Here is a 19,104-nt window from a genome sequence, read left to right as displayed (position 1 = left end):
AGGAAAGAAGATATGATAGAAACTTATAAGTTACTAAAGGGATTCTATAAGATTGACAGAAAAGAAATTTTTCAAAACATGGGGAGTAGTTACTTAAGTATAAAGAGCTAATAAGCTTCATTTCAGCAATGAAAACATTACTTAAATTAAGGGGATATTAAATCCTACATAGTTTTAAAACCGAATAAGAAACTCAAAGATTGGAATCAGAGAGTTTCTTGCCAAATATAGTAAACTATAAAGTATCGGCGAACACTTAGCGTGAGCTAATGCAAGTGACCCTGGTACGTAGTACAATACCGGACGACTCATTGCAAAGGTGGGGAAAGTTCAGATTATTGTTCTTATTCATTATCACGCATGCGTGATAATGAATAAGAACAATAAGCCATCTTTGTCACGCGAAACATGTAACCATAGATACTAGTTTGGTTTACAACGTTTTTTATGTTCCTTTTAATTTGCATTTACTTTCATATCTCCGTAATACCTTGAAAAAGCCAGACAGTTTGCTGGCGAAACTGGTAGGTTTTAATAAATGTTTATTTGTAAAATACTGGTCTGTATTAATAAAAGTGTATTTCTATCTATAAAAACGACCAAAAATGTATACCTTGAATAAGAAATGGGCTGCTGAGTTTAAACGTGGCCGTACCAGCCTTGAAGATGATCCACGTGAAGGACGTCCAAAAAGTGTAACAACACCAGAAATCATTGATCAAGTGCACGATATGGTATTGGATGACAGGCGAGTCAAAGTGCGTGAAATTGCTGAGACTATAGGCATTTCAAAAGAACGTGTAGGATATATTTTGCATGAAGAATTGCAAATGAAAAAACTTTGCGCAAGATGGGTGCCGCACTTGCTCACAGTAGATCAAAAACGCACTCACATGAAAATCTCTGAACAGTGCTTGGAGTGTTCTAACAAGAATAAAATTCATTTTGTGCATCGATTTATTACAATGGATGAGACTTGGATTCACCATTACACACCAGAATCCAAACAGCAGTCAAAAGTGGATAGAAGCCAGTTGTCTAGCACCCAAAAAGACAAAGTCAGTTCCATCAGCAGGAAAGGTCATGGCATTGGTGTTTTGGGATGCTAAAGGTATTTTGTTTATTAATTATCGTGAAAAGGGTAAACGTTAACCGGGGAATATTATTCCGATCTTTTAACCAGAAAAGATGAAAATCTGAGAAAAGACCTGGTTTGCAGAAGAAAAAAATCATCTTTCATAAGGGTTTTGCACTATGAATTATTGGAGCATCCCCAGATTTGGCTCCCTCTCACTTCTATCTCTTCCTAAAACTAAAACTCTTCCTTGCTGATCAGCATTTTTCTTCGAATAAAGAGATGATTGCAGCTGTAGAGGGATAATTTGCAGATCTTACTGACAACCACCACAGGGACGGGATAATGGCACTGGAGCATCGCTGTAATAAATGTAAAGGGCGATTATGTTGAAAAATAAAAATAATTTAGAAATTATAAATTTGTTTTTTTGTTATTAGGCTGAGAATTTTTCAGACCACCCTCATATATGGCAACACACACACACACACACATCTAAAAGAAAATGTGCTGTACATTAGGGAATAGAGAAATATGATGTCATCTACCAGTATATACAAGTAGTCATACTTGTAATATTACTTTGTATGCAAGCATTTTTTTTTTTTTTAATGTAGCTCAAACCCACGAAACATTGTAAACTGATAGCAGAATAGAACCATAGGTGGGATAGGAATGTTTTTGTTAATTTTTATATATATTTTTGTATTTTTATTTATTTTTCACATAATCCAGAAACCCTACTCTAGAGACTAAACATGGAACTTTTTCAAGCTGCTTCATATCTCAAATAAGTGGGGCAGTGGTTTCACACTGGGAGATAAAATTCATCTCACACCCAAAGATGATCTCAAAGATCCATGGCAGGATTCAAACCTGCAGCCAGTTGGTTGGAGAGCACACATGCTAAACACTCTGTCAACTATGCCAGCAAATCTGTTCACTCAAAACTGAATAAAAGGATAAAAACAAAGATATAATTTCTTGCCTAGATTAATATACTTGACTTTCTTCTCCATTCTTCACAGCTTTGTTCTCAGTCTACTTCAACTGACTGTGTGAAGCTGTCAGAGAGGGATGAGGGAAATTAAATAATATATGAAACAAGTATATTCCAATTTTGTTGAAAGTGATTGAATAATTATCATCATCATTATTATGAGTAATTCCATAGACTCCAGAGCCTCATTCTGGGAAACAAATACTAACTTTTATACACACAAGCCCTATCATACTTCTCCTTAAACTCTTTAACTGTCAGAGCACCCACAACTTATTCTGACTATCCATTCCACTCAGTCATAACTTTCCAACCAAAAAATCTAGTCCACACAAACTTACTAACCATTATTACTCAAAATAGTTTATTTTACCCGGAGCTGTTTTCCAACACTACACACCTTATGGCCCTCTAGTGGCTATCCAACGTGGTATAAAACATGGAGGTTGACAGAAAGACATATTTCGTTAAATGTTACTATAGGACAGGGAATCTGGAGAGTGGTGATGAAGAAATATATAAACAACTCGGACTAGTTAACAAAGGAAGGGTAATTATTATGGGTGATTTTAATTATGGTGGTATAAACTGGAATGAAGAGATAGTATTTGTAAATAAGGAAAATTAATTTCTTGACTTCTTAAGAGATAGCTATCTCAGGCAGCATGTAAAGGAGGGGCATACAAGGATTGAGAGTTTTAGACGTGATCATTTCATCAGAGGATATACTTCTAAGTGGAATTTCAAACTTTCCTCCAGTTGGTGAGAGTGATCATGAAGTGATCACCTGGGTTGCAGCTAGCCATATGTAGACTTCTGTGAGGAAAGGATATATGTGCAATTATAAGGTTGGTGATTATGACAAGCTTAGGAGACAGCTTGGAGCTAAAGCATGGAATAAGGAGTTGAGCAGCAAGGAAATAAATAAAGCAGCAAGGAACTGACAAAGAAATACATAACAGCATAATATGCAAATGTATTCTGAAAGCCAAAAGGCTGAATAAGGTAGGGGTAAAATGGATGAATGAGAGGCTCAGCATGAAATATGAATGAAGAAGGTACTTTGGAGAAAGTACAGGACAAATAATGGTAATAATCAGTTACATGAAGAGAATAAAGAACAAGCCAGGGGAGTGACTCAGTTAATAAGGAAAACAAAAGTGCAGTATGAGCAGAAATTGGCAAATCAGACAAAGAAAAACTCTAGAGAGTTTGTTTTTAGATATGTGGCAAGTAGAAGGAAGAATGATCATGGTAAGATGATGTTAATGGATGAAAATGGTAGAATAGTAACTGCTGCAGAAAACATTGTTGAGGTATTCAGTGATCAATTGATAAGAGTGTTTCATCCTGATCAGGGTGGAATCATGAGGAACTTAAGTGTAGAGGACATTGGAGAGTATGGCTTAATTGCCAGTGAGTAGGAGATATTAGAGGAAATAAACACCCTTGATGTCAATAAGATGATAGGATTTGATTATATATCACCATGCATCTTAAGGGAATGTTCCAGGGAATTGGCAGCAGCATTAGCATGCCTGTTTAATAACGGTCTTGCAACAGCATAGGTTCCAAGGAGTAAAATTGTTCCACTGCATAAAGGTGGTGATAAGGCAATATTTTCAAATTATAGGCCAATATGTATATCTGGAGGTTTGATGAAGGTACTGGAGAGATTGGTGAGAAGTAGGATACATAAATGGGTTTATAAGAGCAGTATTTTCTGTGGTTATCAGCAAGTTTGTTAAGGGGAGATCATGTTTTGCTAACTTAATTATGTACTATAACAATTTGACAAATATCTTGAACAGGGGAGATGCATATACAGTGGTGTACTTGAATTTTGAAAAAGCTCTTGATAGACTGCTATAATAGACTTCTGGGTTGAATCAGTGACTGGCTGTCAGATAGGTATCAGAAAGTTGTATATGGTGGTGCGGTATCCCGAAAGAGGAAAGTCACTAGATGTGTAGTGCAGGAGTCAGTTTTGGGACCATTGTTGTTCAATTTGCATGTTAATGATATTGGGATGGGTTTAACTAGTGATGTGCAGCTGTTTGTAGATGATGTAAAATTAGGGAAAGCAATGCAGAGTCAAGCAGATGCTATGACCTTACAGAGGAACTTGAATGATTGCATGAATGGGCAGGTAAGTGGAACTGTTCAGTTCAATGTTGCAAAGTGTAAAGTTTGAGATTTGGTAAGCAATGATGAGATGCAAAGTATTATACACTTGGTGCAGAAACTTTAAGGAAGTACAGGGGTTGAGAGATCTGGGGGTGTGGTGGACAAGGACCTCAAATTCAGGGGCCACATTGCACAAGTTATGAAGAAGTCACATCATATAATCACAATGATGCAGAGGACCATGACATGCAGAAATAAAGAGGTTATTATGTCATTGTATAAGGCCTCATGTAGATTATTGTGCAGATTTGGTTGCAGGTTTTCATGGTGAGGAGGATATGTTGAGAATGTTCCAGAAAAGATTCACAAAGGTGGTCAGTGGTCTTTGGAATGTGGAGTATGAGGACAGATTGAGAGAATATAAGATGCAAAGCCTCATGAATAGGAGGAAGAGGGCATATAAGCTAGTCAGGGGTTGTTAGCTGGAAGAAATTTTTCATAGAATGGGGCTGAGGGCTAGAACAGGAGGCCATCACTGGAAACTGTATAAGGTGTGTGTGTGTGTGTGTGTGTGTGTGTGTGTGTGTGTGTGTGTGTGTGTGTGTGTGTGCGCGCGCGCGTGTGCTTGTATGCATGCAGAGGAGTAAGGAGCAGGTTCTTTGCATAGAAAGTGGTTGGTGAGTGGAATGCATTGCTTTTGTGATGAATGTAGACATATTGAATCAGTTTACGGCATGAGTGGATGAGCATTGTGTGCAATACTAATACTGTGAATCTCACATGATGGGTCTCTGACTCCATGGAGGTCAGATATTATTAATAATAATAATAATAACCACACTCTTACATAACTTCCCAGCATGACTCCTAGTTCTTTCTCTATTTGCAATGAACTAAAAACATTTCTTGTGTATCAATCTTATTGAACTATTTTAATATTTATCAACTATTTTCCTCCCCAGTTTTACATCATTATCAGCAAACAACTGAATATCCATCCTTAAATCTTTCCCTGTATCATTAATATACAAGTTAAAGAGTAGTGACCCTAGTATAAAACCCTCAGGAACTCTACCAATTACTCTTTCATTTTCCTAGATTCCACTCCACCATATACTACTCTCTGGTGTCTGTTTGTCAACCATCTACCATCCATGGTACCTGTTTCAATACAACCTGTGGATGAAGTAACCTGAAATAATAAGTAAGCATATTGAGACTACCTGTAAAGTCTCCAGCATTTAAAATACCAGCATTCTTTTGCAGAAATGTAGAAAGAAACTGTGTGTGTGTGTGTGTGTGTGTGTGTGTGTGTGTGTGTGTGTGTGTGTGTGTGTGTGTGTGTGTGTGTGTGTGCGCACGAACATGTGTGCATGATTACTAAAACATGACCTATTTTAAGCAAATTCGTGTTTGTACATCAAAGCTAATATCAGTGTTGTCAACCCAATTCTGGATCCCAATTCTCACTAACCTCTCCAACACTTAATAATTACAACACCTGACACACAGACTAGCCTATAATTTAATGCTGGAGTTCTGTCACCTGCTTTATGAAGCAGTACAATCTTCCCTTCCATCCATTCCTTTGGAACTTGACCCAATGTAAGACTAATATTAAACAATAATAAATTTAATGATATAATCACGTAATCACAAGAAAGATATTTATTTAACCAAATATTTCGGTCTGGAAATAGCAGACCATCGTCAGTGGTAATACAAGAACAGTTTAAAAAATACAAGCTAGAATACTAACAATAGATCGTTAAAATTATAACACGGCGCGTGACGTTAAATCACTAAGTATGAAACGGAATATTTTGAAGTACAAACATGATTGAATTTGCTATTAAAAAAAAAAAAAAAAAATTAATTAATGAGTAATCTTGATTAGACTTTCCCAGATTTTTGATATAGATATACATATTAAAAATCTGGGAAAGTCTAATCAAGATTACTCATTAATTAATTTTTTTTTTTTTTTTTTTTTTTTTTTTTTTTTTTTTTAATAGCAAATTCAATCATGTTTGTACTTCAAAATATTCCGTTTCATACTTAGTGATTTAACATCATGCGGCGTGTTATAATTTTAACGATCTATTTTAGTATCCTAGCTTGTATTTTTTAAACTGTTCTTGTATTACCACTGACGATGGTCTGCTATTTCCAGACCGAAATATTTGGTTAAATAAATATCTTTCTTGTGATTACGTGATTATATCATTCAGCCTTATGTCGCAAGTACCCTTGAAACAACAAATAATAAATTTAGTTCAATCCTTTATCCATGTGTGTGCAAACAAAGTTTGTGCCGGAAAGTATCTTCAGGACTGGGATAAAGTGGTACAACACCGGGCAACTCCTTGCAAAGGTGGAGCAAGCTACCAACACTCCTATCTCAGTATCTCCCATAATGCAAAACACATCTCCTTGCGAATATGTCTAATGTTATGCATTAAGGGAAGGGCCACTACCCAGACTAGTTTCGACCTTTATTGAGGTCTCTTCAGTGGGAGACAGGCCCAAGTAGAGATACCAGGCAGAAGCATTAGCAAGGTCATCTCTTCCTATAGGAGCTGCCAAACGGTGTGCCACCTTTTTATTAAATTACTCTGGATTTAGAGAAAGATGTTGAAAGTTTATTTTTCACTTGGTCAGACTATAATAAATTTAGTTTAATCCTTTATCCAAGTGTGTGCAAACAAAGTTTGCACCTGAAAGTATCTTCAGGACTGGGGTAAAGTGGTACATTAACCCTAATTTAGTTGGTACATTAACCCTAATTTAGTTGGTACATTACCCCAATCTCTAGCTATATAAAGTATATAGTAATAAAGCCTCTAGTTGCTTTAATTCTAAAGCAACTAGAGGCTTTAGAATGTTGATGGGAGAGGGTTTGCCAAATCTTGGGAGGATTTGGCAAACTTACCAAGATGTAGTGGTTAATGAGGTATTAACACTGCCAACAGTTGGTGATCATGAGGTATTTGTTTGGGAAGTAGAGAAATAACAAACTGTTATTGTCAAAAAAAAGGATATATGTGGAATTATAAGGTGCGTGATAATGGGGAGCTCCATTATCAACTAGCATCAAAACATCATTGGACAGATGAGCTGTGTGGAATAGATTTTAAAAGTGCATGGAAATTTATAAGGCAGTATCTGGCATAAGCGATGTATAAGTGCACACCAAGATTTATGAGAGTAAATAGAGTAGGAGTGAAATGGATGAACAGTGAAATGAGGCAAGCTGTGTTTAAAAAGAAAATGTCATGTAGGAGGTACAAGACAGTTGCAGCAATCAGATTTAGGAGGAGTATATTGTGCAGGCTAGGAAGGTGATTAGCATGGTAAAGAAAGAAAAGGCACAGTATGAGGGGAGACTAGCTGGTCAGGCCAAAGTTATTTCAACGGAATTCTTCCACTATATGGCAAGCAAGAGGAAGAATGATTATGCAGGTTGTCAATGGTGAATAGTTACATCAGCAAGGTGACTGTTGCAAAGGATATGGTCAAATTATTGAATGAGCCCTTCACCAGTGTATATCATATTGGTGTAAATGATGTTGTGCAATATGTAGAAGAGACAGGCAAGTATTACGAGAATTGGAAGTGAAGAATCAGAGGTATATTACATGTTCATTAGGCTTGATGTTAATAAGACTGTGGAAATGGATGATATATCATGACATATTTTTCAAGACTGTGCGCAACAGTTAGCTATGCCCTCGACCTGGTTATTTAATGAAAATCTTACCATGGATAAGGTTTCTAAGGAATGGAAAAAAGGCAAAATAGTACCACTTCAACATGCATGGTTCTAGGATAGAAGTTTCCAATTATAACTGCAGTTGTAGTCAAGGTGTTAGATTGGTTAAGAATAGAATACAAGATTGGGTTGATGGACATAGTATTCTTTATGATGGTCAGCGTGGATTTATAAAGGGTGTCTTGTTTCAGCAATTTACTTGCATTTTATGATAAGGAAATAAGTGTGTTAGATAAGGGAGAAGATACATATACAGTGATATGCTTGCAATTTTCAAAAGCATTACTACATGATAAGTTAATGTACATGCTGCAGAGGATGAGAATGGGCAGTAAATTGATTAGATGGATCGGATATTTGGCTGTCTGAACAATACCAGCAAGTTTAGTACAATGAAGGATCATCTCAAAAAAAAAGGAAGGTAATCAGTGGCATGCCCCAGTATTCTGTTCTTGGGTCCCTGTAATTTATAAATAATATATCATGTGAATTGAATGGGGATTTTCAATTCTTTACAGATCCATGCAATGTTAGGGAGAATTGTAAGGAGCAGTGTCAATGTTCATTTCATTCAGGAAGATTTGATAGTTTTTTGGATTGGACAAATGAGTAGGGTTCTAGTGTAAATATTAATAAGTGCAAGTATTGAATTTTGGAGTGCAGAAATATAAGGATGTATACTGTATTGATAATACTGTACTGTATGAAGTGGATGAGATTCAAGTTCTGGGTGTTCTGGGTGTGCAGACTGAAGTTTAGAGGGCATATTGCAAGTGTTACAAAGACTGCACAAAATATTGCCACTCTGATAAGAGTTACACTAACATGTTGGGATAAGAAGGTGGTTGTGACACTGTTTAAAGCAATGGTCACACCACACTTCGACTACTGAGTTCAGATATGGTCATCTGGCTTTCATTTTGATGTGGAAACAATGGAGAGGTTCAGAGACAAGTGACTAAAATAATATCAGAGGCTGAAGGAATGTGGATTGCAGAATTTAGTGGATAGGAGGAAAATAAGTGATATGATAGAGATGTTTCAGTTAGTGAAGGGATTTTATCCAAATAATCCAGAAGGGATAATAAAAAGAATAAAGGTCAAATGAGGAATAAGAGGTGTTTGAAGCAGATTTTTAACATGGAGAATTGTGGGTGAATGGAATGCATTACCAGAATATGTTATTATTGCAGGAAGTGTCAAGGATTTTGAGATTTGGTACGATAAATATGTTGTCAGTTGAATGAACCTCCCACGGTGAGACTACTAACTCCACGGAGGGTGTGATAATAATAATTATTATTATTATTTCATTTTTAATATTTGTCTTCCATTTTTTTCATTATGCCAGTTATGTTTTTTTTTCTTTTTTCTGTACTGCGCAAAATTTAACAGCTCTGAATGTTTACCAGCTCGAAAAATTTCCATTCACAAACCACATGTACTGCAATGCCATTAAACTGTATGGATTCTTAAAAAAAAAAAATTAAAAAAAACAAAAAAGAAAAGGAATGCTTACAGTTAAATGTAAGGTTAAAGGGAAACTGATATGTTTTTGGCTGTCTACCATATTACATAAAATAACAATTTCTTGTCCATCCTTTTGCCTATATATAACGGATCTTGAATCAATTTATCAGACCAAAATATTTGCAATTATAAAAGTATTATTATTAATTATTGTAAATGTTGTTGTCATATCTCATAGTTTCATAGTGGAATTGTTCAATGAACACTTTATTGGAGTATTTCATCCTGGAGGAGTAAATTTTAATACTAGAGGGAAAGGAGTAGGTCAGGTTCGAGGTTTAGAGGTGCAGGAGGAGAGTGTGTTTCAAATACTGAGTACTATGGATGTCAGTAAAGCTGGGACTGGATGGTATCTCACCACGAGTTTTGAGAGAATGTTCTAAAGAACTGACTGCTCTGTTGAACTGGCTTTTCAATGAAAGTTTGACTATGGGAAAGGTGCCCAGGGAATGGAAGGAAGGTAAGATAGTGCCATTGCATAAGGGCAGTAGCAGACTGGAAGTATCTAATTATAGGCCAGTTTGTGTGTCATCAGTAGTTGTTAAGATCTTGGAGAAATTAGTTAGGGACCGTATACAGCATTGGGCAGATGAAGGTAATGTTATCTGTGAGAGTCAACATGGATTTGTGAAGGGGCATTCTTGTTTTAGTGATATGCTAGCCTTTTTATAATAAAGTTACAAGAGCAGTAGATGAGGGAAAGGCATATACTCTCATTTTCTTGGATTTAGCAAAGGCATTTGACAGGGTGCCACATGATAAGCTGATATTTAAGTTTCAGCACATGGGTTTGGATATCAGGTTGGTCAACTGGATTCAGGATTGGCTGTCTGATAGGTATTAGAGAGTTGTGTATGGTGGAGCAATTACAAGGAGGCAGAGGGTTACAAGTGGGGTCCCACAGGGCTCAGTACTGGAAACAATATTGTTTAACCTTTATATCAATGAAATTGTCAGTAGATTGCAGGGGGATATACGTTTTCAGATGATGTGAAGCTGGGAAGAGTTATTAGTAATAGTGCAGATGTGGTAGCTCTGCAAGAGGATTTGAATAAGCTAGACAGATGGACAAATGAATGGGGATGTCAGTTTAATGCAGCAAAATGAATGGGGATGTCAGTTTAATGCAGCAAAATGTAAGGTCTTGAGGTTTGGGACACATCGATGGGACGCTGCATACTCTATTGGAGGAGCTATACTGGAGGAAGTAGGGGAGACGAGATCTGGGGTTGAAGATTGATAGAAACCTGAAATTTAGGGGACATATTGCAAAGGTAGGTGGTGAAGGTAACACAGAGGATTGCTATAATAATGAGAAGGATGCTGACCTGCGGAGGTAAAAGGGTTATCCTTCCGTTGTATAAGACCTTGATCAGACCATACTTAGACTATTGTTCTCAGATTTGGTCCCCAGGATTTGAAGGGGGTAAATGAACTGTGGATAGCGTACAAAGGCAGATAATAAAGATGGTTTCAGGACTGTACCATGTTAGTTATGAGGATCAGCTGAGGGAATGTGGACTGCAGAGTTTGGTGGATAGAAGAAGGAGAGGTGATATATTTGAGACTTTTAAACTGTTGAGAGGTGGTACAGGGTTGACACTGGGGAGTTCTTTCACTTGGTTGAACAGTAGGAAGGTGTGATGAAAAGGGGCCATCCTTGGAAGTTACGAAAGGAAACTGTGAGCAAGACGGTGAGAAGTGGTTTCTTTGCATGGAGGGTAGATGAACTATGAAATGCATTGCCTGATAGAGTGGTGAGAGCGAGAACGGTCAATGAGTTTAAAGAGTAGTATGATAGACTTTGTGTTTCCTAGGAAGGACCCTCCCGCAATGAGTCTTTTGCCTCCATGGAGGCCTGAATAATAATAATAATAATAATAATAACAATAATAATCTCCATGTGCCCCGAGGGCACAGAGGTCTGACATACGTCAGTTTACAAGCCGAAGTTAGACTGGCCAGTCCTCAGCAGAGTGCCAGCAGCATCAAACAGCTGAAAACCGTTCCAACTACTAATCGTGATCAGACTTGCTTAACTTTTTTGTGTAAGCCATTAGTAGCAGAGATGCTAGCAATCGACCAACCTTTGCTGTCAATTATTGTAAATACATGTTTGTAATAATTTAATGATGGTAGTCATTTACTACATTTTATCTTATCTGAAAAGAGTTTATAAAAAAAAAATTCATGCCATGGTTGTTACTTTCACTGTTAATATTTTTTTAGGATGAAAATACACCTAATTAACATTGTTCTGAGACTACACCATCCATACAAACTAGTGGAGAAAAATTGAAGTCTCGGTATAATTTATTGCATTTAAATCCCACATCATATTATAGATTTTCTTTATAATTTCTTTTGTCTTAATTTGTGCCTCAAAGTATTTAATTAATTTTTACTTTGTGACAAAAAAGATGCATTTAAAATCATACATACCATAAAGTTTGTTGTAATTCAGTGATATCTCCCTGAATTGCATGCTGATGTAAGATTGTCAATGCTGACTGGGGCAAATCTCCAGCCCATTCATAGCTTGGACCCTAAACATAAGGCAGAGAAAATAATTATTTTACAAGGGTTAAGAATTATACAATGTAATAACTTCACAAAGTTTAAAAACCTCTTATGTCAATATTTTCTTCATATATAAAGATAACTAGCAATTTTAGTTTTAGTTCAGTGCTATTCCAAGCTACTCCAGCTTGGAGCAGTGCAATGGATGAAAGAATTTAAATGAAGAGGAGTTGTTAGTGCATGGGATATATTTAAGAAAAATTTATTGACAGCAATGACAGATTGTATGCATACCTCGAGTGAAGAAGATAAAGCAATCTGGAGTCAAATGGATGACAAAAGGAATAAAAGGGGAATTGCAGAAGAAAAAGAGATTATGGAAATCATATAAAGAGAGAGGCGGAGAGCAGCTGCATGAGGAATATAAGGCTCGGGTTAGGAAAATGACTAGTATTGTAAGGAGAGAAAAATTAGAATATGAGAGGAGAATGGCACTGCAATCCAAGGAGAATTGTAGGGGTTTTTTTTTTTTTTTTTGCTATTTGACAAATAGGAGAAAAATTAGAGTAGATAAATTATCTTGCAGGGTGGAGATGGGAATCAGGTGACCAAAGCAGATGACATAGTTAAGCTATTTAATGATCACTTTATTAGAATGTTCCATCCTGGTACCACAGACTTTATTCCTAGAAGGATAATGAGTGGCAAAGTGTTAGAAGTTAATGAAGACAATGTATTCCGAATATTGAATACACTATATGTTAATAAGACAGGAGGACTAGATGTAATTTCCCGATGTGTTTTAAGGAAAGGTGATATGGAACTGACTGTACTATTAACTTGGCTGTTTAATGAAAGTTTTTGCAATGGAGCAAGTTCCTGGAGAGTGAAAGGAGGATAAGATAGTACCATTGTAAAAGGATGGTGGTAAAATGGAAGTATCAAACTATAGGCCTGTTTGTATTTCTTCTGTAGTTGTTAAGATTTTGGAGAAATTGGTAACAACTCATATACAGAACGGAACAGATAAGGGGGAATATTATTTATGCAAGCTAACATGGATTTGTTAAACGGTGCTCTTGTTTTAGTAATATGATTACCCTTTACAACGGCATAACAAGAGCAGTGGATGAAGGTAAGGCATACAATGTCATTTTTTTTGGATTTTTCCAAGGCATTTGACAGGGTGCCACATGACGAACTGACTTTTAAGGACAATCATATGGGTTTGGATATCAGGTTAGTGGATTGGATTAGTGATTGGCTCTCTGATAGATATCAGATTGACCATTGCTGTTCAATCTTGATGTCAATGATATTGTCACAGGACTACAGGGAGATGTTTAGTTGTTAGCAGATGATGTAAAGCTTGTGAGGGTTATTGGTAATAGCGCTGATGTTTTGGCTCTTCAAGAGGATTTGAATAAGCTGGAAGGATGAGGATATCAGTTTAATGCAACTAAAATGTAAGGTTTAAAAATTTGGGAGATCCACAGAAGAGATGTTTGATACTCACTTGGCAGATTTATACTGGAAGAAGTGAAGGAAGCAATGGATCATGGAGTGATTGTGGATAGAGATTTAAAGTTGCAGGGACATATCTCAGAGAGAACTGCAGCAATGTTGAGAACATTGACCACAAAATATAAAAGTGTGCTGGTGCCATTGTTACAGGCATACAGTTGATGTAATTTTAATTACATGAAAGGTGGGAAGAAGAAAGTGAGGTATCTGTAAAAGTTGAGTGTGTGTGCAGTTAGGGGGTATTGTCCTCACCTTCTTCCTGATATCAAGGATTAGACATTTGTCCCTTCCTGCCATTTTGCAAATGGTATTCCTCTCTCACTTTTTCATTTTTTCTGTTTAACCATTTTTTGGGGAGAAATCGTCGACCTCTCATCCTATGTAAATGCTCTCTCTCTCTGTCTTTCTATATAAACACACACACACACACACACACACACACACACACACACACACACACACACACACACACACACACACACACACACACACACACACACACAGTATGTATTCCTTGATATTTTCATTTAAACTATACATAACAGCACTCCATGGTATAAGCAACAACAGAAGAAAATAATTAATTTATTGAAGTTACCATTATTTTTGAACTTATAATATTGAACTTGATAATATGTTTTTATTTAGGATCAGCTCCATCCTCTTGCAATACCTGCACTGTATAAAGTTTCTTATACAGTGTAGGTATAAGACCAGTATCCTATAACACCCTTTGGGAAGTTCACAGCCATCGATCGTAACATTCCTCTTTCTCCAGTTTACCAGTGTCTGCAGCCCACATCCTCTCGATCTTCATCATAACCTACATTCTTAATCCTAATATCACCTTTGTAACTCTTCTTTTTACCCTTTCTACAGCTTCTTCATTCCCTTGGAACTCAGGAGAATCTGTGCACAGTTATGCAAGTGCAGTCATATCAAAAACTTGTAAAGCAGAAAAATGATTTCCTTAACTTTACACATCAGTGTTTATTTCAGCATTTCACAGTACCCTCTGGGTGGCACTTACAATTTCTGCCATGTGACCCTCAAACTTCAACTTTCCATCTACCATGATTCCAAGACTACTATCCTTATTAATTTTTCCAAGCATAATCCCACCAATAAATATGTTGTCGACATCTGATTGGAGATCTCACTTTACACTTAAACAAACAATGGACTGATAGTCATTATCATTTGCCCACAGTCCAGTGTATTCAAGTCATTCTTTAATTGCTGTATATCACTAGCAGCCCTGATTTTCCTGCTTATCTTTGTTTAATCAGCAAACAATTGAACGTCTGAGGTCGTCCTTCCTAATATCCTTAATGTATAGATATAACAACAATAGTGCAAGGATTGATCCCTTGGGCAACCTACTGGTCACCTTAAATCTGGGAGATTCATATTCTCTATACGCCACTTTCTGATACTTGCCCATCAGCCACCTATATATCCAAGTCTATAGTTTATATTTCAATCCTAAATTCTCCAATTTATGGAACATCCTTTCATGTTGTATCCTGTCCAAATGCATTAGCAAAGTCCAACAGTATCACAGTGTATCCATTCTCTTTATCCAATCAGTAACATTATTATAAAATATAAACAATTGGTAGTGGTGGTGGTGGTGGTTGTGGGTGGTAGATGGCGAAGACTCATCGCGGGAGGACACCCACTGTACAACTCTCCATCTCCACCACTACACAGAACCTCTACTACCAATCACCTGCGATGAGTCTTCGAACTCCTTGGAGGTGTCATGATAATAATAATAATAACAATTGATCAGGCATAATCTCCTTTTAGTAAATCTCTACTGTTCCTTCCAGAGTACAGTTCATCTCTCAAATCATTTCTGTGTGAGCGTTTTTACCAACTTCTCTAAAATCTTTAGCATGACTTCAGATATACTGATTTAGTAGTTTAGATCAAAAAAATACTGTAGTTTTTTGATAACCTTGTACAATGGGATTATCATCACTTTTGTCCATTACTGTGGAATCTTTCCTGACTCAGACTCAAATTATACAATCATGACAAGGGCCTAATTAATTGCTGAACATTCTTTAGCATAAGCTGATATTTCAGCTGTGTATAAGGAGGTTCAAAAACTGTTGCACAATCTGGATAGGAACTTGGAGGTTAGAACCTCCTTCTCTTCCCAAGTTGTGTTAGCATAGCCAGCACATTAAGCCAAGAAAGATTTCAGAATGATTATGAAAAAATGATAGCAAGTTCCATCACATATGAAAGAAAGAAATGAAAGAAAGAGTGAATAGGAAAAGCAAAAAAGTGTGAGAAACTGGGAGAAAAGATATAGTATTGTATGGTGATTTGATAATAACAAGTATACTTAATGAGAAAGTGACGAAAGCATGTTTTCAAGGAGCAAAGATATAAAGGATGTTAATGAAAGTTTAAGTTTGCAGAAGAAAGAAGTGAACGAATTAATTTTTTGACAGGCACAGAGGATTTGAAAAGTGAGAAATATGCAATAAGGCAAGATATGAAAGAGTTGTTAGAGAAGAAGAAAAACTGAATAGTAAGAAAGTAAAGATTGTGAATCTGCTTGCTCAGTATGATACAATAGAATTGAGAATCAATTCTATTGTATCATACCAAGAATTACTGTATCATAATTCTATTGTATCATACTATTTCAATGAGAAGATTGAGCAGAAGGAATGCACAATATTATAGATGTTTGTGCAGTGAATTTGATGGATGTAAGGACCTATATATGCCTGATGGACTGTACTTAAATGGTTTTGGAGGTAAGTGCTTGGAGAAGGTGTAGTTCGGTGAGCGTAGTTCAGTGAGCATTTGGAAGTGCAAAAATAAGGAAATTAGAGTTATTGGGGGGGGGACAATAAAGCTTGTGTCTAGTCACCCCCCAGGATAGATAAGTATGAGTCAGGAATGATTATGAAGAACTGGTGTGACACCTTTTGGCTACTCGCATATGGAAATATCTGGCTCCCACTGATGAGACCTCAATAAAGGTCAAAATTGGTCTCGGTAGTGATCCTTCCTATAATGCATAGGATTATACATGTCCATAAGGATATGTGCTTTGCATTACGGGATACTAAGGCAAGAGATGTGAAGTTATTAGCTTCTATATATGAGTTTCCCTTTCCTGAAAATATTTCAGGTGCAAACTTTGTTTGCTTACACTTGGATAAAGTTGAGAAGGAGGGGATAATAGCAAATGACTTGATGCATAGGTTATTATTATTATGTGACACCTCCAGGGAGTCCAAAGACTAATTGAGGGTGAGTGTGCCAACAGCATCGAACGATTGATCCCTTCCGAGTAGTGGTGTGGAGTGACTTTTTTTAAAGACAAAAGGACTTATACAAGAAGGATGATTTACATCTGAATAGATTTGGTGTTCGGAGACTGGAAAAATTGTTGTTGAATGAAGTGAAAGTGGATGTGCAGAATCAGGGAAATTAAAGCTTTCGTGGGTAGGGGGGGGGGAAGCTGTTGAGTGGATATGGAGACATCAGTGAGGCAGTTGGGTGTAAGAATGTGTATAATATTCCTGAGTTAGTACCAATGGTAACAAAACAGAATGGGATAGTTAGTATAAGGCATCAAGAAGGGGTGGGACAAGGGGGCTTTTACACTTTATGTACATTAACGCCAGTAGCATTAGGAACAAGCAGGAGGAATTTTTGGCCTTGGTTGGCTCATCCCAGACAAAGGTTATTGGCATTAGTGAGACATAGCTAACAGAAGATGATATAGTTAGTGGGATAGAATGTGAAGGGTATAGTGTGTTCAGGAAGGATAGAAAGAAAAGAATGGACGGAGGAATGTTTTTGATGATAGCCAATAAACTGTAGCCAAAGAGAATAGAAGTTAGAATGCAGGGCAATGAAAATAGCACATTTGAAGCTATCTGGTGTGAGATTGAGGCCAGCAGAAGAAAATATACAGTTGAGTTCTGCCATAGACCAGGGGATGGAATAGATGACGGAGATAGTATGCATTGGCAAATAGACTCAATGAGTGGAGGACAGGTAATTATTATGAAGGATTTCAACTATGCAAGGAGGAGGGAAATGGATTTTATGCAGTTACTAAGGGATAATTACCTGAGACAGAATGTAATGGAATATACTAGGGGATTGAGAGTGCTCGATCTAGTAATTGCCTCTGAGAATTTGTCTATAACAAATATGACCACTTTGCCACCAACTGGTGAGAGTGATCATATGGTCTTGACCTGGGAGGTGGCTAAATGTGTGGAATTATCAGTTAAGACAGGGTATATGTGGAATTATCAGACTGGTGAGTATGACAAGCTTTGGAGATTGCTTGGATCAGTGGCATGCCATGTAAAACTGCATGGACTGGATGTTGATAGTGCATGGGAAGTGGTAAAGGAGTGTTTGAGGTAGGTAATGGCTGACTGCATACCCAGAGTCAGGAGAGTAAAAAGGTGGCAAACCTTTTGGCAACTCCTATAGGAGGTAAAGATGACCTTGCTACTGCTTCTGCCTGGTATCTCCAACTCTGGGCCTTGCTCAAACCACTGAAGAGACCTCAATAAAGGTCGAAACTAGTCTGGGTAGTGGCCAATCCCTTAATGCATAACAGTATACATATCCACAAGGAGATGTGTTTTGCATTATGGAAGATACTGGGATAGGAGTGTTGGTAGCTTGCTCCACCTTTGCTACAAGTTGTCTGGTGTTGTACTACTTACCCAGGTAAGATAGTACAACACGTCGGAAGATATTTTCAGGCGCAAACTTTGTTTGCTCTCACTGGGATAAAGGATTAAACTAAATTTATTATTATTATCATCAAGTGGGAGTTAAATGAATGAATAACACCATTCAGCTGGAGCTGCGAAAAAAGAAACAATAGTGGAGAGAAGATAAGCAGAAAGGTGACCTGCAGACACACAAACATTACAAGTCACAGGCCAGAAGGGCAACTAGTGTGGTAAGAAAAGTAAAAGCAGATTATGAAAGGAAGTTAGCAACACAGGCTAAAGAGAATCCCAAACAGTTCTTTCGATATGCTACAAGTAAAAGAAAAAATGTATATGGCAGAATGATTTTAAGAACAGGTTTTGTGGTGGGAGAACTAGGGGCACTCCATGGAAACTGAGAAAGAGTGTAGTCAGCAAGGGTTTTTAGAACTAGGAACAAGCAGGAGGTTTAGGTTTTTTAATTGGAGAATGGTGAATGAGTGGAATAAACTGCCAGAGTCTGTTATGGGTGACATGACTGTAACTAAGTTTAAAGCAAAGTATGATAGATAGTATAAATGCTGAATAGTTCTTGATGTGATGTTTAGGGCCTCCCTCACTGAGTCTAAGGACTCCTTGGAGTTGCCCATAATAATAATAATAATAATAATAATAATAATAATAATAATAATAATAATAAAGAATTTAAACAAGAATATAATTTCTTGGCATCTTTAATTTATAATGAAATGCACGTACACGAATGCCCAATGTATCAGAAATAAAGGAGAGAAGTTTTTAGCATTGGTCAGTTTAACTTGGCCAAAAATTACTGGCATCA

The 19,104-nt window shown here is 36.9% G+C and overlaps 1 protein-coding gene across 1 annotated transcript in view; it reads right to left on the bottom strand.

Annotated features, from left to right (window-relative positions):
- LOC150097276 (BAI1-associated protein 3-like) overlaps window positions 1–19,104 on the bottom strand; it is a 533,976-nt gene that overhangs the window by 376,196 nt on the left and 138,676 nt on the right. Inside the window, 1 exon segment of the mRNA XM_090407633.1 lies at window positions 11,947–12,050. Coding sequence (XP_090263759.1) covers window positions 11,947–12,050 — 104 coding nt within the window.

Source organism: Typopeltis vanoorti, chromosome 17, assembly GCF_054136105.1.
Source record: "Typopeltis vanoorti isolate ZY-2024b chromosome 17, IOZ_Tvanoo_1.0, whole genome shotgun sequence".
In the NCBI taxonomy this organism is placed as follows: domain Eukaryota; kingdom Metazoa; phylum Arthropoda; class Arachnida; order Uropygi; family Thelyphonidae; genus Typopeltis; species Typopeltis vanoorti.
This window is presented reverse-complemented; position numbering and strand designations above follow the sequence as displayed.